Consider the following 21,277-nt stretch of genomic DNA (forward strand, 5'->3'; position numbering starts at 1 on the left):
ATAACGGGATCCAGGCCATGAACTGATTCTTGTCATACGTAAGTAATAACTAAGAATACCAGGAACATCCCAGGGAGAGTTGGATGACAACATCTGGAAAAGACTTTGAGAAGCAAGAGGTAAAAGAAGTAATTTATGAATCTGGCCACCTAATCTCAAGGGGCAGAATTATTCTAATATTAGTAAAAGACATTAAAAAACACCAAACTGCAGACCCTATGCGCAGAAAAACACACATGCTTAATTTTAAAGAACTCTTTTTCATATAGATACTAATCCCTCAGAAGAAAACAGCAACTAACGCAATGGAGAATAAAGCCTGACAAAGAATGACAGCTAAACACAGAGGAAGATGTTATAAGGCAAAGAAGAGAAAAAAAAATATCAAGGGTAAGAGCACTTTAGCTGCAGGTCCAAAGACTGCTTGGGGACTAGTGCTCAAGGGTGAGTATATTTCAGTAGGAGCTCTCCCAACCTACACAGAACAAATCACATCTCATGATTTCTACTGCTGCTGGATTCTAGAATTTGCAGAGGCATTTGCAAGTACTATGAACAAAATGTAACAGGAGTTTGCTTGACATGCTCAGGGATAAAACTTCAATGTTTCAAAGGCCATACAGTGAACTTTGTTCACCTTTTATTCTAATACCTTAATTTGCTTCTTGTCTTTTTTTCACAGCATATAGAATCTCACATTCACATGAAGTCCAAAGTAGAACTTCAGTCATGATCATGAACTGCTGAAACTATTCTCTTATCCACCCTAAAAATGACAGTTTGGCATTCACACTTGGGATATCTTTATCTCTAATGATAGTCTGGCATTTTCTAGGATTCTTTTAAACTAGTTGAATCTTGGGAAAAAAAGAATGCTCTAGCACATACGTGTAACTCTTTTTAATCCTTTACACAGAAAAGGTGACAATGCATTCTGAAGATGGCCAGTTCAGCAATATCTCAAATACTGTCCTTGCCTTTCACATTTTAGTAATTCAGAATATTATCACAGGGCTACTACATCACTGTGATTGCAAGTGGAAAGTTTCATGCATGTACTGTAAAAACATGACAGATCATGTCTGTCCAACACAGTGTCAGAGTGGGACTCACTGAGTACAACACATTCAACAGCCCCTGGATATGTCTGACCTCATACTGACCCTCAGCAGAATCCCTGTGGCAGGGATTTACTGTCCAATAGTTTATATTTTCCTGACATTTTTGACTCAAATTCAAATATATGGAAGATCTTTATTATTATTACTGATGCTCTTTCAAGACTGATAAGGTTTATTTGTTTTCCACATTAGAAGTTGTTAAAAATTCTCCCTCAAAATCATATTACCATTAAAACAAACAAAACAATAGAGCAACTGAAAAAGCAGTTTCTCCAACCACTAATTCTACCTGTAGCTTTCAGGTTTGGTAGAAATGGTATATAGTCATATTTTTATATATTTAGAATTACTGATCTTCTTGGCCCTTTCTTCAGTAGTTCAGCTTGTTTGTATTTGCTCCCTTTTTGCTTTTCAAAAGGAATGCTGCTGTGAAGAGTGGGGAATTTATCAGTGCTTATAAACATCTAAAGGGCAGGGCGGGAGTCAAGTGGATGGATGGGGCCAGGCTCTTCTCAGAGGCGCCCAGCAAAAGAACAAGGGGCAGTGGGCACAAACTGGAACACAAGGAGTTCCATATGAACATGAGGAAAAAATTCTTTACTGTGAGGCTGACAGAGCACTGGCACAGGCTGCCCAGAGAGGCTGTAAAGTCTCCTTCCGTGGAGATATTCAAAACTCTGCCTGGACACTTTCTTATGCAACCTGTTGTAGGGAACCTGCTTTAGCAGAGGGTTGGACTCGATGATCTCCAGAGGTCCCTTCCAAACCCTACGATTCTGTGATTCTGTGCATAAAATAATTGCAACGTGTCACTACATACTTATTACTTTAAGGGGCTGGCGTCAGACAACTGGGGAAAAAGAAAATCAAGACGAAATGAAAGTTAAGAGCAAAACTTGTTTCATAATGCGAGAATAAAAATAAAAATAAAAAAACAGACTCCTAGTATTTTCCTTCCACCTCCAAAAACCAACAGATATTTCTAGCCGCTTTAAAATTTTTTCCTGTTTAGTCAGCAAGTATTGTTTGTGTGAGCTGGCAACACCTGACAGATTAGTTTTATGGGCTACCATTATGGCCAAATAAACTTTTCCAACTGTATTTGTGTGAAATTTTGGCAAAATCAGCTCCCGGCAGTGTTTCTATAGTGTGAAAGAACTATCCAACTGTTTAGGTTTTCCTCATATAATTAATGGAAAAACAATTATCTGTTTTCAAATAAGACTGCCCAACTTATTTACCCAAAAAAGTTCACCTTGAAAAATGCAATAGTATGGTCCAAGACACAGCACAGCCCAGTAAAAGTAGGTATACCATTTCAATTTATTACTTACTAATTTCAGATCCTTGGAGGACAGCTTTGTAAACCACTGATTATACTCCAGAGCAGCAACTATTGGTATTAAGTCTCTAGAAGAAGAAAAACACTTTTACACACACTTCATAAAACTGTCAGTTTTGGTCATTTGAAATAATCTCGTAAGTGCTCTTCTGTATCTAATTTCCTCTGTTTCTGCAATGCTAATTGACTGCTGTCACCATTACAGAAAGCTCTGTATTCTCAAAAAAAAAGAGCACCGTGAGCAGCTGCGCATCTTGCCTGTATTTTAATAAAAATTTTTGACTGGCCAACTGACATCCATTCTAGCATGAATTTTTAAACCAGAAATTTGTCTGTGCTGCCATTCCTACTTTTTCTTCATCCAGTGACATATTTAAGCTTCTTAATCACCTCTAATTATAATTGAGTGTGACGCTAAAAAGCTTTTTGGCAGTCTGATGATTTAATATAATCCCATGACTGAATGCTTCTAGAGAACATCTCCTTGTCTCATCTCTATAGTTAAATTCCCCCAGGATGCAGGAGACCTGTGAAAGGATAATGCAACTTTCAGCACAAGCCATCCTTAATTGTAAAAGGGATTTCACAAATGAAATTCTAAATTATTCTCATTTTCTTTATTCCAATCCTCTTAGTTTGATCTGCTCTCCCTCTGTTGAGCTCCACCAATAAAAGACATTGATAATTGTCATGTCTGCACGCTACCCCCAGCAGAATCATTTATTGAGCACAGGCACATCAGTTAGCCTCAACAGTTACTTAAAACCTCTTTAGAATGAAACAAAGAGACATAACATACATGTATCTGACTAGAAAAAAAAAAAAGTTATCTCAGCCTTAGTCTTGTGGGGAGAAATTTAAAAATACTAGCTTTTATAAGCTACTATCACCCCTAGCACTCCATTCAGGATATACGCAGGTAGGCATGGATCCGCACCAAACATGCAACACCTTCCTCACATCTTTTCCTTCTTCCTCATCAAGGTAAATGCCAGACGGGCTGAAGGCTCCACCATCACATCAATGGAGCAACACTTTATGCTACGATAGGAACCCCTAAAAGGGACAGATAGCACCATTGGTGCTGTTCCTTCAAAGGAAAAGAGAGACAATGAGTAGTGACAACTGGGTGTAGGTGGTTACACTGCCAGGGAGCTGGTAAGCCACCCCAGACACCAGCAAGAGCACAGTACCCTGGGGGCAGGAGGAGGCTGCAGGCAGAGGGTGCCTGAGGCTATCCTTCTCTCTTCACTCCTCCCCAAGCCAGGATGAAAACAGCTGAAGAAGCCGGGGATGTTTAGATTTAGTGGGAAAAGCTGCTGCATTTTCAAGAAGTTGAAGAGACTGCTACAGCACGATGAGAATATTTTAAAATAAATCAAGCCTGCTGATTTGCAAATTCTCATCTTTAAATAGTTTAGTCTTCTGCAGTATCCAAGGCCTGTTTGTTCAAACTTCAGACAAACACAGATACTGACATAGCTGTAATACCAACAGCTAAAAAAAAAAACCATATCACACATCTCCCTGCCTTCCAGCCCACATGCCTGAGGATAGTGGAACATCAGCCTTGTCTGTAATATTCTGTCTGGAAACTTCCGTCTATCAGAGAACAACTTCAATTTACAATCTGATTTTACTGAGGAACTATATAGTTTAAAGTTTAGTTTTTCATTTCATTTAAATTTTTGAAGGTGCTTCTTACCAAGGATGGTCCTTGTGGCACTTAGCTCCACTCCTTGTGTTGCTTTAAGCTTACCTAACCTCACTGTACTTCTCTTTAAGTTTTCCTTTTGAAAATGGTATGCTGTTTTTTTTTCCCTGCTCTATTTCTATTAAATCCTACATGTCTCACTAATAGTGATCAGAATTATTTTGCAATACAAGAAGAATTACGCCAATGACCACTTCAAAAAGCAGGGCCTTCTCCTAACTTCCTTTCACCAAGTTACATTAAGTTGCTCACATTTGTTTGCTTGCTAAACTATCATTTAGAATAAAGTAAGATTTACAGAATGTATATCTTTGCCATTCTAAAATGAAAACAGATTCTGTTCTTCTGGAATGCAGAAAATCTCTCTGAGCTTTAACAACACTCAAGCTTTGCCAGTGGCTTCACATTTTTTCAACAATTCTGTCCCCCTGTGTATTTAAGATGATGCAATCTAAATGGAGCAAAGAAAAAAAAACTAACTAATCACACATTTCTGACAATATAACATTTTCAGTGTCCAAATTTTTGAAAGCTAAAACATACAAAACAGAAGAAAATTGTGCTGCACAGTTAAACAAGCCCTATTTACTTTGAGAGGTTTTTTTTTGTTACTCAATTATATGGTTCACAGCACAATATAACTTCAGATAAAACCTTAGAAGTCGTGTTCCCATGTGGCAAGCCATGTTATGCACTCCAAGTGTCAGACACACTGGGAATTTAAATTCATCTATAATTCACTCCATCCTATGCTGACCTTTAACAGAAATACTTTACTAGGAAAAACACAAATCGTTTATTTTTAGCAATGCATAGCTCTTGTATCTAGAAAATTAAAGTCTTCATCCTGTCTCACCTCAGAGCTGCTACACAACACAAAATACATTATTTCAGTAAACTCAAAAACTATGTGGACAAGATATACAAGTTTCTCAAAATCCAAAACGCAGGGGCATGCTGTTAACTTGTAGCATTATCACTTTGTTAAATATCTGACAAAACACTTCCATACATTCTTGAATTGATTGGGATCTCAGAGCCCAATTTACTGAATAGCATATGTTTTTGACTTCCTAAAAAAACTCTGTCTTTAGGATCATTTCAATCTAAAACCTTTTTCTCAGTTGCAACCTCAACACTAAGAAAATGCCACCACAAGAAGGATTTTATTGTATAAGGTTCTAAAATTGTTTTGAATCTTTGGACTTACACAATCATGCAATACTTACTAAAGATTCTATTAACAATAAGTTTATTTTCTTGGTGATGCAAGTTTTGCAAGTTATACTTCAATTAAAACATTCACTGAACCAAACTCACAATTCCATTTTCCTAAAGCGAACTATATTGAAGCAGCTGAGATGTGATAAATACTTAAAACGCTTCTATTTTTCATTAAAAAGTAGTATTTTCACTCCTAATAACTTGTTCGAACATTTATGTTTCATTGAAGTTGAATGTCCCTAAATCACTATTTCAAAAATAACCCACGTTCTTCTCAGCTCTGCCAACTTACAATACATCTAAGCGTTATCAGTTTCTTACTCCACTGTTACTTGTGATATAGAAACACAAAATGGTTTGTGTTGGAAGGGACCTCAAAGCCCACCCAGCCCCACCCCCTGCCATGGGCAGGGCTGCCCCCCACCAGCTCAGGCTGCCCAGGGATGGGGCACCCACAGCTTCTCTGGGCAGCCTGTGCCAGAGCCTCACCACCCTCTCAGTGAAGAATTTAATCCTATTATCTAATGCAAATCTCCCCCTCTCAATTTAAAACCATTCCCCCATCCTAACATTATCTGACTGCATAAAAAGTCGGTCTCCCTCCTAATTATAAATCCCCCTTAAGCACTGGAAGACCACAATGAGGTCTCCTTGGAGCCTTCTCTTCTCCAGACAGAACAACCACAGCTCTTTCAGCCTTTCACAGGAGAGGTGCTCCAGTCCTCTGATCATCTTTGTGGCCCTCCTCTGAACGTGGTCTAATAGTTCGACATCTTTCCTATGCTGTGGGCCTCAGTACACTTAATCCTTTCCTTATCTTCTCTCAGCAACTCTTAACTGACCAGTCTGGCTGCAGCTGTCATGCACTAGCTGCAGCCCTGTAGTCTTCCTTGAGTTGCCTCGGAATAAACCAGTACAGGTAGTAAGTTCACCACAGCATTAACCACGGTGACTATGAAAGTCAGCACAGAAGCTGAGTAAATATATGAGTATTTGTTTTTTCTTTATATTTTTGCAAGTTTACATACTAGCAACCTTACAACTACGAAGAATGCTGTGCCAAAATACTCTCATTTACTTACCTCCAAGTTCAGCCTGTTATATTTTATCACTATACCTCAGACAGATTCTTAATGCTTCCCTTGGGCTTCCTCAAAGAAGAAAACACTGTCTTATTTAGTTTCTTTAATTTGTCATTTTTCTTGTATAATGATGAATTTTAATTAAGACTCCTTTCCATTTCTTCTTAAATATCTTCAGATTCAACTTTCTTAGAATCCAATTTTCTCAGCCAGATAAATCCAGTCAACAAAATACAACACTTAGCTAAGTTTCAGCATCTCATAGTAAAATTACCCTCAATTAGTTCCTTTCTGGAAGTACACATTTTTGATAGCATCTTTTGTTAGTGGAGAAACTACTGGCTGGGATTCAGCTGAATAACTTATACCTTCCACTGATTTGCTAAACAAGTAATTTCCTTTAGCGTATATGCTATGAGAAAGATTCTGTAAAAGCAAAGGCTGCCTAATTTCCTTTTTTGCTTTGCATGCCAGATGTAGTTGCATGTATTCTCTGCTGAATTTGAGCTCCTATATCCGCCATCACAGGAAAGAAATATAATCATAATAACTATCTGCTAACTTTTTGGAGTGCTTCCAATAGCAAGATATATTTATCTTCAAAACAAAATGTGCTCTTCATGGGGTTTTTGTGCAAAAACAGCATCTTTGTTCTGAAAACTATAAACACTATAGATGGTCATTTCAGATGTCCAGATATTTAAGAGACAGCTTTTATGAGACTATCCCCCTTCGGCAAGGGCAGGCAAAAATCTACTGGAAGGACAATTTAAGGGTCAAGTTTTTTTTTGTTTGTTTGTTTGTTTTTAAAGTATTAACATGATTATTGCATATTGTTTACCTGTGGTCAAGATGGCTGAAGTCTTGCAAATTCAACTCTCTGGTATCTTGTGTCAGATAAATTGTGTCAACATCCTGTTCAAAATACATAACCAAATACGTATTTATCCTATTTTTTTCCCTTTATCCTATTTTTTCCCTTTTTTTCCTTATCTGCCCCTTCATCATTTGTACAGTTAGCTGAAATGAGCCCCTGCACAAGACATGTACTTACCCACTGCACTTCTTCTCTATATGGAAATCCAAGCCAATCACACACACAAGCATACATCTGTGAAAAGCCTCCTAGAAACAACACAAGAGAGTATTTAACATAACTGTAAAACAAACAGATATCTAAAAGCATACTTTAATACTTGAAGATATAACGAGCCTTTCAAAACTCACTCTCCTTTTCTCTCAGAAGGGCGTTCATTGTGCCGCTGAAAGAAACTAAAAGAAACTGAGACTATCCTATCTTTGTAATACCCATCAGGTTGCAAGAAAGCTTAAAATAGTGCCTTCACCTACCAATCAGAAGTCTACTCCACACTAATTACACCTTAAAACTAATTACACCTTTACAAGCTTCTACCAGAAATAGAATTAGACTTCCTGACACTGCTATTCCAAGCTTTTTATATTTGAGCATTCAAATTCATTCTCACCACAAGGTCCAAGTTCTGCCACTGTCTGACTGTCCCACAGCGCCTGGAGATTAGCCAGTCTTTCTGAAGGCTCCATTGTTACTTTTTTCAGAATCCTCCTAAATGCAAAGGGGAAAAAGTATTCATGATTTTAGAAGTATTTGGAACCTGTATCACTACATGCACTCAATATCATTCATTTTAAGCATGATTTTAAGTGAGTATAGAGGAAGAATTATTATCTTTAATACAACTCAATTCTCTGCCTAGAAGTCAAGCACATCATGGTGCAGACTAGCAGGAGTAACATTTGTTTGTCTCTTCCTTCCTTCCAATAATTAACACTGCAACTACTGGCTGGAGCAACTAAGCCCAGTGCTGTAACAAGGTCACTCAAGTTAAGTCAACCTAGGACTCTCAACTATGACAAGGTTGCCAAAAGAGAAAGGGACCATAGAAAAGCTTGGGTTGGAAGGGACCTAAAGATCATCTAGTTCCAACCACCTGTCACGGGCAGGACTGCCACCCACCAAATCAGGTTGTATAGGGCCCCATCCAACCTGGCCTTGAACCTCCAGGGATGCGGCACCACAGCTCCTCTGGGCAGCTTGTGCCAGCGCCTCACCACCCTTTCAGTAAAAAATTTCCCCCTGACATCTCATCTAAGTTGCAGAGACATGGCAGGAGACATGGCATTACTGACTACACACAAAACTACTGCCATCTACCCACATGCTTTTATGCAGTAAAGTAAGTATGCTGCTAAGAGTCACAGAGCATGCTGAGTAGCCTCCAGGCTGCACTTGAGATACCTAGCTCTAATCCTTGTAATTTGATAGTGTTCTTCCTCCTCTGGTAAAACCACAACCACTTCTTGGTTTTAAGAAAAAAAAACTGCTATTCTGAATGACAGAACACCCTCAAATTCCAGAATTCCATAAAAAAAAAAAAAAGGGGAAAAAAGGAGATACTAACAGGAGAAACCTCCTTCCCCATTCTTGCCTGTTCTGGTCTTATATTACCTGCGTAACTCCAGTGCCCTCATTCCAGAAAGCTATGCTATCGGAGAGGAAAGCAGTCTATGCTGCTATACAAAACGCTCCAGCAGTGTTCTCCAGAAAGCCCTGAAAAAGCATGTGCAGGGCTCAAAGCTTCCACAGACACAGACAGAAACTCTCACAGCCTCACTGCCCTCTTCACTCTCCTTCTTTCATATTTCTCACATCATTACTGAGGTTTTACAGCAACTTGGTTCACAAACATTCACTTGTGTGTGTGTTTTTTGAAGGAAGAACTCCACCTCTATTGGTGCAGTTAATAATACTGAAAGAGAGATAATGTGGAAATAAAAACAAATTGCCTACTGGAGTGTATGAACTTAAATTCCTACTACACCTACAGGAAAGATGAATAATAAAGATACACACTCAAAATGAAACATGTAAATTTAGTCTGACCACTTACATCTAATGCCTGTTAAAAAAGTTCACTCAAAAATAAATGTGTTCTGACAAACTCTTTTACGTGGACCACCTTCTATAATATTGCTAAAAACTGGAAGCTGAAGAGAAATAGAATTAGAGCTGCATTATCTTGTAGAAAGGGATGAAGATGAGGCAAAGGCAAAGAGAAGAAAATAAAACAAAAAAAACCCACAACACTGAGAATTGCAGCAAGATGATAAAATTCAGAGGCAGAGGATAGCACAAAAAAAAAAAAAATCACACAAACAACAGAAGGTGAAAACAGTGCAGAAAGAAGGGGAAGAAACCTAGAAAAGCAGATGTTTGATTCAAGGAGGCAGCTACTCCACAGAAAGTATATGATGATGCCCAGGGCTGAGCACCGAAGAGCAAGACTCCCAGCTGTGTGAAACATTTCAACAATTCAAAAACTCAAAGTAAACAGAAACTTTCCCTCCAAAAAAAACCAAAAAAAACAGCAAACAGAACACCACAAAACAAAACCTACTGAATACTGAAGAATACTGAATGTCACTGCTGTTATGGGGAAAGGAATAAACTAAAAGAAAAAGCTACAAACTAATCTGTATCTGAGATTGGAGAGGCAATATAAGGAAAAATAAGAACTTATGACCTGAATGACCTGTATCGACTGTTAAAAACAAAGGCTCTTTTGGCCCCTCAGAGCATGCCCTAGCTGTGATGTGCACTGCATCATGGTTCTGCCATATCCGTCAAAAGGCCTAGATAAAGGCTCAGTGCTTGCCTTCTCAAGGTGTTTCTTCCTGATGCAAGGACAAAAAGCAGTGGCTTGTCACCCTTACACACAATCTGCTTGTGCTACAGTTGCCCTAGAAGACACTTACACTGGAGAGAGTCCAGGGAATATCTTCCTGAGGCAGGTTCCAATGTGTGCCAGCACCTCATTCACATCTTCCGAGGACGCCATTTTCATGGAGATGCTGCATTTCTCAGTTTCCATAATCAGCTGTAAACAAGAGGGCATGAGGACAGGGACTGGGTGTCATCTCATTCACATCCATTCAAAAAGGTCAGCATTGTGAATGCCAGCTGAATGTTTTGCATGCCAGCAAGGATTTGCTAATCTTTAATACATGACATGACAGTGTTCCTGGTAGAGCTTCTGAAGTTCTTAAATGTATCAGAACTGCATTCTCAAACTTTGCTTTTCCTAACAGTGCCCTGCTTCCCACGGGAATAAAGGCTTCCAAGGATCATGACCTCAGTTAGCACTTCCAACACCAAGGACTTTTCACACTATTGTTCTGTTTTGAAACACTTCCCAGAACACCAGGAGAAGTGAGCACAGCCTGACAGGAAACTATTGAGCAAACAAGGACTGCTTCATCAAGTAAAAAGTAAAAGTCTTTAAGAGCTGCAATTCTCTGGAAAAGCTCTCATGCTTTGATCCATGCTGTTTAAGAAAACGTTAGGGTAATGCAATGTCTTATTTTAAAAGAGGCAGTAACTGAGCTAATGTAACTGCTCACTGTCTGTGGAATACGCGCTTCAGCTAGGGGGAGAAATAAAGCCTCCTACTACTGGTCTCTACTATGTATGAGCATTCAGAATCACACTGGATTACTGTATGAATGACTCATCAAGTGCGCTGCTGCTCTTGGCTGCATCACAGGAAGCCATGAAATACTTCTGTCTTCTCCAATAAGTCGGTATCAATTTTTTTTTAAGATTAGATACAGCATAAACAGAATAAGAAGCCTGCTCCTAGCACCAGAGTTGTCTCTATACAATTTTGTCTTCATCTTAGAGGGAACACTGCACAATATGCAAGAGAAATTAATTTTTTATTGAAAACAGTTCCTGAAGCTCTCTCTTTCAGTTCCAAATCACATCCAGGGTTGTCATAAGGATAACTCTAGAAGATGCTGCATTATCCCAGAAGCACACAGAATCTTCACACCTTTTGGCACTAATGCAACTCCTTTCAGAGAGTTGCTGTCACTCACTGAAGATGAGCCAGCAGACGCACTCCAAATGTTTTCCCTCACCACCAATACTGCCACATCATTTCCTCTATCACTCTGTCCAATTGTCATCTTAGAGTTGGAACTACTTCATGGCTTTCTGGGAGATGCCTAGCATGAGAATAAGACCTTCAGATACGGGGAAGGTAACATGATGTTTGCAGGAAAGCTGCAACACCACCATTTGCCCTGCAAGGAATCATCACAGATCTTACCTGCCTTCAGTTATAAGCCTTAGATGTTTACAATACAAGTGGATGTAGACATGCAAAACCTTACAAAGCATTTTAGGAAAATTATATGCAAAACGAGGCTGCTGAAAATCAGGACATTTTATCATAACACCTGCCGCAACTGTGATTGACTATGCCATCAATAATAATTAGCACTAGTTACCATGGCCTTTTATTGCCTGAAATAAGGCCACAAAATCATACATAGAGTTTACTAAATGTCTCCCCATTTGCAAAGTAAAGACTTTTTTCCCCTTTAAAGAAAGCTTCAAAAGCCAGGTTGAAAATGTAATGTTAAATACAAAGAAAGCTTTTCAGAGTTCAAATAAAGTGCCAGATGTTCCTATGTTTTAAACTCTTTAAAAGCCAAATATACCCGAAACACACAAAGTCTTTGATACAATTGGACTGTCATATCTTGTCAACATGTTCATCTTATGAATGAACAATATATTAAAGGCATTGTTCTTTCCATTATCTTCCCTCTGACATTCACTTTTTTTTGAGCACATAACCAGCTGTCAAATATATTTTGAGTTATATACAGAATAATACATAGAATAGGCATCAAAAGTAGTTTCTGTCTGCAATCTAAGCAGTGGCTTTTGGTTTCATCACAAAGGTGTATATCACAAAAGCCATTCAAGTTTGCATAGTGATGATTACAATACCAGCCACCACTGTTTTATCATCTCTGAGAAAAAATACACAGGAAAAAAAACGAAAACTGCTCCAACAAAGCTTTGAAAAAACAGTATTTCTTACCCCACCTGCGCAACAGATTCTGAAAATGGACTTTCTATATTCTTATCACTGTTGTCAGACTTCACAATTGATATGAGCCTAAGAATTCAAACGCGTGTGTGCTCTCCAGATGGAGACACCTACGTGATAGAGTACATCTACTCAGCTGGAACAGATTTAGTACTGAGTACACAAGTACTTTTTATCTAGAATACTGCTGGTGGTAACATATATCAGTGTGTCACATTTTCAAAAACACTCACCTGACCTGGCTTACAGGAAGTTATTCCTTGGATTTCCAAGTAGCTGAAAGTTAGTTCTAACTGCAGTTAAAAAAGAAAATGCCACATTAGTACAAATAGCATCTTGTTTTTAAAAGCACTGATACTTTCAGATGAGGTTAAAAAAAACCTTGATCAGTGCTACTGTTGTCTTACATTGTTTTCTGTAATTGACATTAAGTATTTGTTAATATTTGATGACATTTTGTACTTAGAGGACGTGTTTGCTTGTCATCGCTTCAGTTGTTAGAGGTTAAAGGGATATCACATTGGACACTTACTCCAAGCACATGAACTTAACAAATTTTCTGACAAAAATTTATTATAAAAAGCAACAGTTTATATAATATCCTACTGGACAATTCTTGTGACTGAATAATCATTCAGTAAAATACAGCATCATTTTTATTCTTTTATTAGTTACACTGATGACAGATGGTTTTTTTTCCTGCAGAGAAGCTAAAGGGACATACGCACATACTATACATTAATATATTTATGCGTAATGCTCAAGATCACTGTAGAGCATCAAGAAGTTTGACAGGAAATAATACACTGTTTTTTCTTGACTGAGTTATCTGGAGAGCAGTCAAGATACGCAAGGAAGAACAGTGATGATATTTAATCCAAATGGACCTTTGATGAGGTAGAGGCAGAAAAGCCACTGCCCTGACGGCAAATTTAAGGCTACAGGGAGTTAGCCAAGACCTGACCTCACAACCACATGGACAAACATATCTTGGCAGCACAGATACATGGTAAGCAATAAACCGCTTGGACTGAATCAAAACTATAGGCTAAGAAATCAGCACGGTCATTTCCTTTTATCATTAAAACCATTGTAACTGTGCAGCTTGTTTTAATTGTGTACATTAAGTCTCCTGCACTTCATGTTACTAGGTTAACTGTCAGGGTACTTTCAGGCTAACTAACAAACACCATGCTATAAAGGCTCTTTTTCTTCAGTGCTAATTAAACAATTCAGCATATCAGAGTATTTGACACTTACTTACCCAAGTCACAATGAAATGCTAAGAAAAAGACTCGATGATTGAAATCCTTCATAATTTGCAAATTAAGTACCAAATTTAAGGTTCTGCTTTTGCTAATGTGCAAACACACGTGTACACACACAATCAAAAATTTGCTTCTGCTCCTAAGAACAGCTTGCACAGATTCCTCACTCACAAATTAATTCTGCAAAAGTCTTCTTGACTAGAATTAGCAAATGCCAGAAAGCATGGTCATCATACAACTACAGTCCTTGCTTTCCAGAAAAACCGCTGAACACATTCTACACAATATCTATCTGAAATTATGAAATACTTATTTTTATAGATTTTTACAATGGATAGCATAACATTATCTAAAATCCTATTCTAAAACGTTTTTTCAGAAGTCTATGAGTATGTCTCACTTAGGGAACCTATAGTCAAAAAAAATGGCTAATTTCACAGTTTTCAATTTTTTCTATCAAAACTTACTGAAAGCTGGCACCAGAAGTATGCTTTAGAAATACTGTGGGCCTATGACATATCCAACTTTTATTAATGTCGCAAGTATATTTTATATAGACTATAGCAAGAATTAGTAGGCATTGAACGTTACTATTCCTTTCCTATTAATCCATCTAGATTAGTGGAAATGAACAAACTGGGCCACACTAATATCTGCGTTCTAAGGATATTCATTTAAATGGATATTACACTTAGTCAGACTTCATCCCTTTAAATTTCCATCCTTGCTTAGTAGATTAAACAGGGCTCACCAGCAGTGTTCAAGAAAAGGTGAAGCTTGCAATCAGATTTAGCAGCAACAGTCACTCAATATCAGCCATCTCTGAGCATGTTCAGTCATGCAACAGTGCTTTGGAGTAACAGTGTCTTTGCTGTATGTTCTCAGCCATCTTGCTAGGAGTGGCAGTGTGCCAGTCGTGAGGAAGCTCTCAAGCTAAGAAAGCTGCTGAGCAGCTTCTGAAAATATTACAGACCTTAGAAAGTTCAGCAAATTCTGTTAGTTGTCCTACAACTAACAGAAGTCACTCTGGGCCCATCAGGTCCCAGTCCAGCTCCAGCAGGGTCAGCCACAGCAGGGTGCTCAGGTCCATGGCCAGGCAGCATCTGTGCCAGTGCTTGGTCATCCTCACAGTACAGAGGTGCTGCCTGGTGTTGAGACAGAACCTCTTGTCTTCTAGTTTGCACTGATTGGTTTCAACTATCCTAATAATTGTTGACATACACAAAGTTTTGTTTCGATGCAGATCGTGAGCAGACAGTTTCTTCTGATCACCTTACTTCTATTTATTACCACTAAAGTCACAATGTTGTGAATACAGCATGTGTACTTTAGATTTTCATGAAAACATAATTGAGTTCTTCAACTAAGTAAGTAACTTAAAAATAAAAAGAAAAATTTAAAAAAGGTGTTTGTAATTCTGTAATTATAAACTGAGCCTTCACAGGCTTTCTCATGAATTATGACGGCTTTGTTATGGGTTATTTAATAGGGTCACCACCAACCCTGTCCCTCATACTGCCATTGCACTGACATTTGAATTGTTCATCATGGCTCTGTTTTCATGCCACCAGTCACCAAGCTCTGTCTAAAAATCAGGCCATAAATCTGCGATCCCAGACCCAAGAGACAACCAATCAAACACATCTATGGTGCAGGGATGGGGTGATCAACTGAGGGAAATAAATTTCAGCAATTTTTCACACTTTATGTGTTCTTTAAGCTATAGATAAAGGCTGGTCACATTTACCAGTAACCATAACTGAAAATCTTGCAACAGTACTTACATTTATTGATCCATTTTTTTTTCTACTAAGCATATCTACATATACACATGCTTTTCACACATGCATGTGCAAATACAAACGCACACCTGCACACATATGTAAAATACAATACATGTCAAATTTATATTCACTGATTACAAACTGGACAATTCACATGGAAATAAGCTTTCTCTGCTACAATCATTAAAAATTGTTCCAGGAATAATAATAATTCAGTATCTTTGGTGAGGCGGGTTGTCAAGATGCTTTCCAAACTGAACTGTAATCCCCACAAAAGTCATTAGAAAATAGTGGAATTTAAAAAAAAAAAAAACAACATAATTTCTGTCTCCACATCAACTGTATTCCTATTTGAGACTAGAAACTCTACAGGGCACAGTGCCAGTTAACTTGTTTAGACATAAACCGTCCCACTGTAAGGGTCATCGGGCTCATATTGCAGTTCTTCAAGTTGAAATTTCCAGCTTAATTTTTCACCCACCTGAAGAGAATTTCTAGAAATTAAAATTCTTCTGACAGAGTTTATGTAAAGTGACAAACTCATTTAGGACAGGCATCAATGGAAGCATCATTTTAATAAACTTAACAGTATGCACCATGCCATTCATTATAATTTTAAACAGATGCACAGCGTAACTAAAATGTGCTAAATTTATGCAACTCACGTTTATATCTAAAATACAGAATAGTTGTAGAAATACAGTAGCTTTACCTTGGTGGGAATGCGAGATGTTAAAAGAAATGCCCGACATGATGCCAGCACCTGTGAAAAAAACAACAAAATTCATAAGAAATATTTATCAGGAGTATTATTAAATAATCTCTTCTACAAAAATCCTGAAACCAGAGTAGAAAAAGTCTTCAGTAGCGAGCGTAAGTGACAATTCCCTTTGCTGTCATATACCAAAGGAAGCAAAACTGGGCTCTGATCCAGTACAGCAGGGTGAATAGACTGCTGCAATCTGGTCATCTGTAAACTACTTAGTGTGGCATCGAACTGGAAGAAATTTATTTCATCAGTCTCTTGAGAACATCTAATAGCAATCCTAGTGACATTTTAAAAAGAACTGAGGATAAGAAGTCCTAGCAGGAACACATGATGTACTTAAACATAACTAAAATATGCAACATAAACTTGATGTTATTAGTCATATAAGAGACTATGAGCAAACAATTTCTTTAGATACATGTGGTGTGTTTCTAGAGTAACAATGCAAAGATTTTGTAGTGACACCAACAGCATTTCTTCTCTGGTAAGGACAGAAATGCTGTTGGTGTCACTACAAAATCTTTGTTGTCTGGTAAGGACAACAGGAAAACGTGATTAGATTAGTGAGAACAGTGAGTCCAGGGAGAAAACACAGTGGTACTGAAAGATTTTGGATGTTACTGCCAAATCAAATACAATGATATATAGAAGTACCACTTCAATTTCCAGTAGCACAATCTGCTCGCAGATCTCAAGCCCTGTAAAAGCAATGAATCACTTCACAAAACTACAGTAGCGCTTCTGATTTACCTGCCTGTGGAATAGGTTACCATTGGCCATATTTTTTTCCAGCCAATAAAAGTGAATCCAGTTTTCAAACCCAGGTTCAAACATAGCTGCCCATAATATTTTCACACAACTCTCCTGGGATCCTCTGCAGAGGATTAAGCCCTCAGCCACAGCCCAAAGTGCTGCTGACAAAGGGTCTCTTTAACGTGATTACACTAAAAGCGAGCGTTCCAAGTAACCAAAGTGCAAACCAGGTAACCAGAAGGCTAGAACACATTTATATTGGAAAAGGATGTCCCAGCAGAGATATTGCAGCATATCCCCATGTGTTGGATGTCCCAAGGCTCCAGGAGCGATCCTGCCAATACTAACAAAGCTGAAGCATCCATGTGCCTTAAAAAGATGGATTTACATTCAGAGAGCTGCTGTAAGAAGATACTCCTCATTCATCCTGTAAATATTTGATTCTTGAGCAATACAGCTGTACAAAAAAAACCAACCACATACACCAAGTTTTCTTCAGTTTTCATAATTGGGACTGTCACAAACTAATAGGAGTTGGATTTTTACAGTCAGATAAAATCAACTATCTCTGCAAAGTCAATGTTCCATCTTGACAACAGGCCTAGAGTTTCTTTCAAAAATGCTAGAATTGCCCAAGAGGAACCTTGGCATTCATCACAGCTTCAGCTGCTACGATCCATGAATATGTATCCTGACCTCTGACAGGATCTGCTCTAGCTCATTGCTTCTTTGCTTTTTCATTCTTTTCAAAATGTTACGCGGCATCTGCATTTTAACGTCAGTGTTTTTTCCCATGTTCAGAAACACGGTAGCCTCTACTCCAAAACCAGCCCAGACTTGTTTGATAAGCTGAGAACACTAACAGTGTCCTGGGCCCTCTTTCTTCTTGGTATGGGCATGGCTCATAAACAAATAACGGCTATCAAGGCACTGGTTAACCTGTTTTGCTGTGGATAATGCTCTGCGTCACTGATATTATTTGCAAGGGCAAAAGAACGCCTATCATGGGCTACTTAAAAGAACCTCTCACTTCCTTTTCCTTTCCCTGTGAAATATGACACTGATACCAAAGGCAGAGGCACCAAAGGTGTTCTCACTCTCACAGTTCAAGTCCCCATTTAAGAGCCAGAGTTATTTTGTGAAGGAAGTCCCAGGTCTCTGCGCATTGCTCTAACATGAATAATGAATGTGTGCTTAATTGCACAATTGTCAAGGGCTTTCCAAAGTATCCAGCGGTGCTGGATTCTATGAATAGCTAGGTTCTAGATTTCCTGGAGTTTCTAATTTCTTCATATAAAGAAAACAGAAAGCAAAAGGTAGCCCCTAGCTACTCTCAAGCAGTTCTCAAGCATTTTACTAAGAGGATTTTGCTTCCCTTATGTTTATTTTACACTTGGGGCACCTTAAGTACAGGAGAAAGAATGTCTTGGTCAAAGTCATACCAAAAGCCAGACGCTCAGAGGAACAGATCACAGAATGACAGAATGGCTTGGGTTGGAAGGGACCTCAAAGCCCACTCAGCCCCATCCCCTGCCATGGGCAGGGCTGCTCCCCACCAGCTCAGGCTGCCCAGGGCCCCATCCAACCTGGCCTTGAGCGCCTCCAGGGATGGGGCACCCACAGTTCCTCTGGGCAGCTGTGCCAGCGCCTCACCCCCTACATAAAGAATTTCCACCTGACATCTAAACTAAATCTCCCCTCTTTTAGGTTAAAGCCGCCCCCCCCATTGTGCAATAGCTCTGCACAAAGCACACCCTTGCTTAGAATGCACTGAAAACACTGACCAGGCACGGTGTGTAACCTACGTTACTTTGAGATAAGAAAGCATCTACATGTTCAGCTCCCTAGGCTGCAACCCCATTCCTTCATAACTGCTTTCCTGTGCATCCCATTCTAGGGAACCTGCAGGGGGTTGGACTAGATGACCTCCAGAGGTTCCCTTCAACCCCTACAATTCTGTGGCTTTGTTTGGTTACAAGTAGTATTCAATCATTAATAACATTAAAAGACCCCACCAGAAAATAAATGCATGTGGTGTAAAGAGATGCTCCCTTCAACACACCTGTATGCCAAAAGACTTAAGTGACTAAGGTGACCGGGAACAAGGCATGCACATATACCCACATATCCTCCCGTGTGAATGGGTCAACAAAGGAGAAGTATATTCAGTGTACAGTCATTTCAGCTTACCTTCCTACTCTGCCTTTTTTCAAGCACAAAGCGGTATTATCATTGGAATGTTAAATGACTCCTACCCAAACACAGATACCCACAAGTTCATGATTTCTTGATGTTTTTGGTATTCTTAATTCCATAACATTCACTACACCATTTGATGTACATGAAAAAAAGTTAAAATTCGAAAAATAATTTGGCCACATTCATCAGCAGCTTCTCTTGCAAATTATTTCTGCAGAGATCCGCAGCCTAGAAGACCGTGTTCTGTTTACCAGAATAAGTAATTTTCTTCAGTAAATAAACTTTGAACTCAGATCCCCTGTGAGTACATCAACAAAACAAATATACAGATGCTTTTGTGATTTATTGTCAAATACCAGCCTGTCACCCACTCCCATCACTGTACATTTAATTACCAGGGCTACACTGGGTTAACCCATTCATCAGTCTTAGGAAGGCTGTTAGTTGCCCTAATGCATCTGTTTTGCCAGACAGGCCACAGCAACCCCAGCAACCTCATCTATATTTAAAGTTGTTTCAAATTCACAAGCAAATGAAATAAATCTTTTACAAAACGATACCCTTTTCCAAATGCCTTGGAATAAAGAGTTCTGGAAAACACGCTGATGATGTACACAGTGATCACATACATGCCTTTGCAATGAAACAAAACAACACGAAACAGCCCCAGCACTTCCTGGGCCATGAGGAGGTGTGTGATGCACACTCCATTCATTAGCACGTGTTTGGAAACTGTACTTTGCTGAAATACCAAACATATATATTAGCCAAAAGTTTTTAACTTGCTGAAAACTAATTGACACAAACATCTGGAAAAAAAAAGAAACCTTCATGCTTTCTTTGATTGAATACTGCAGTTTTACCTTTTAAGATACACTGTCTGATCCTTTCCAATCCATTTCCCCCCAGCACTTGCCATTTTGTCAGCCTCAAACTGCTTCAGTCTCTTCCTTCATAATTTACTTGAGAAAAATAAGTATTTGTGACAGGTTCTCTTATTTAGAAAGCTATTGTTTAGAGAATTCCTTGTAAAGAGTTGTTTGTTGTTCTTTTTTAATATACCTTGTAGTTATATCACTATTTTTGATCATTATTACTATTATCCCAGATATGACTTTTTTTTCCAGCTTCCATGCTTACTAGGTCCTCTATGATTTCTATCACTAGCATTCCATTACTACTACTAGTTCAATATCTAAAGCATGCATAATAACATGAGGTAAACCAGCAGCATTAATACACGTTTTGTTAAAAGGCGGATGAATCAATACGTGTTAGGCCATCCAGCCTCTTTCAGTCCCTCTAGGACAGACGGTTCATTTCCTGTGTTGCATGACTGCTTTTGTACATGCCTCCATCTCAAAGTGACTGAGTTCGATCAGATAAAAGGCCCTTTCCAGCACTAGAGATTGGAGCTAGTCTGTGCTAAAAGCACTGAACTTTTTTTTCTTTTTTTTTTTTAGGGGGACTGGACTAGATGAACCCCAGAGGTCCCTTCCAAACCCTACAATTCTGTCATTCTGTAACTGCCCTGTTGGAAGATGCTAGCTGACACCCTGCAGGTCTTTCTGGAGGGCTGACTAGTGGAGGCTCACCACAAACCCGTGTGCTACTTGGAAGTGGCGTCCCTGGGCACACAGTGGTTTTCTCCACAGAGCACTGGCTGTAAGCTGACCGCAGGGCTCTTGGCAGCACCACCATCATCCACCCACAGTGCTCTAAGGCACCCCAGGCCAAACTGGACTCTGACCATTTGGTCTTGCCTACTTTTGAAGTGTCATCTAGGAGTTGGAATTGATGATACTTACAGGTCTCTTCCAACTCCGGCTTGATCTATCATGACCCAACACTTTTTCTCCTCCTATCTATACTTGTAGACAGCAAAGGATGGTAAGGTAAAACAGTTGTTAGTCGAAATGGATTATTTTTTTTTTTAAACCAAAAAGCGGGGTCAGATGTCAGAATGGCTGGTAATAAACCCACTATGTTTCAAGAGAAAAGAAGCAAGTTTCAAATTAATTTGCCGAACAGGTCAGGGAACACCACAAGATGGCACAATGGAGTGCTGCATTCAAATTC

At 38.9% G+C, this 21,277-nt stretch overlaps 1 protein-coding gene across 4 annotated transcripts in view; it reads right to left on the minus strand.

Annotated features, from left to right (window-relative positions):
- The window catches only part of CARMIL1 (capping protein regulator and myosin 1 linker 1), a 177,785-nt gene that overhangs the window by 88,829 nt on the left and 67,679 nt on the right, over positions 1 to 21,277 (minus strand). For all 4 annotated transcript variants that reach the window (XM_021385948.1, XM_021385950.1, XM_021385947.1 and 1 more), the window contains 7 exons: positions 16,190 to 16,240; positions 12,659 to 12,718; positions 10,279 to 10,400; positions 7,971 to 8,068; positions 7,538 to 7,608; positions 7,325 to 7,398; positions 2,456 to 2,531 (listed from right to left, as the gene is read on the minus strand). In XM_021385948.1, coding sequence (XP_021241623.1) covers positions 2,456 to 2,531; positions 7,325 to 7,398; positions 7,538 to 7,608; positions 7,971 to 8,068; positions 10,279 to 10,400; positions 12,659 to 12,718; positions 16,190 to 16,240 — 552 coding nt within the window. The remainder of the gene's footprint in view (positions 1 to 2,455; positions 2,532 to 7,324; positions 7,399 to 7,537; positions 7,609 to 7,970; positions 8,069 to 10,278; positions 10,401 to 12,658; positions 12,719 to 16,189; positions 16,241 to 21,277) is intronic.

Source organism: Numida meleagris, chromosome 2, assembly GCF_002078875.1.
Source record: "Numida meleagris isolate 19003 breed g44 Domestic line chromosome 2, NumMel1.0, whole genome shotgun sequence".
NCBI lineage: Eukaryota > Metazoa > Chordata > Aves > Galliformes > Numididae > Numida > Numida meleagris.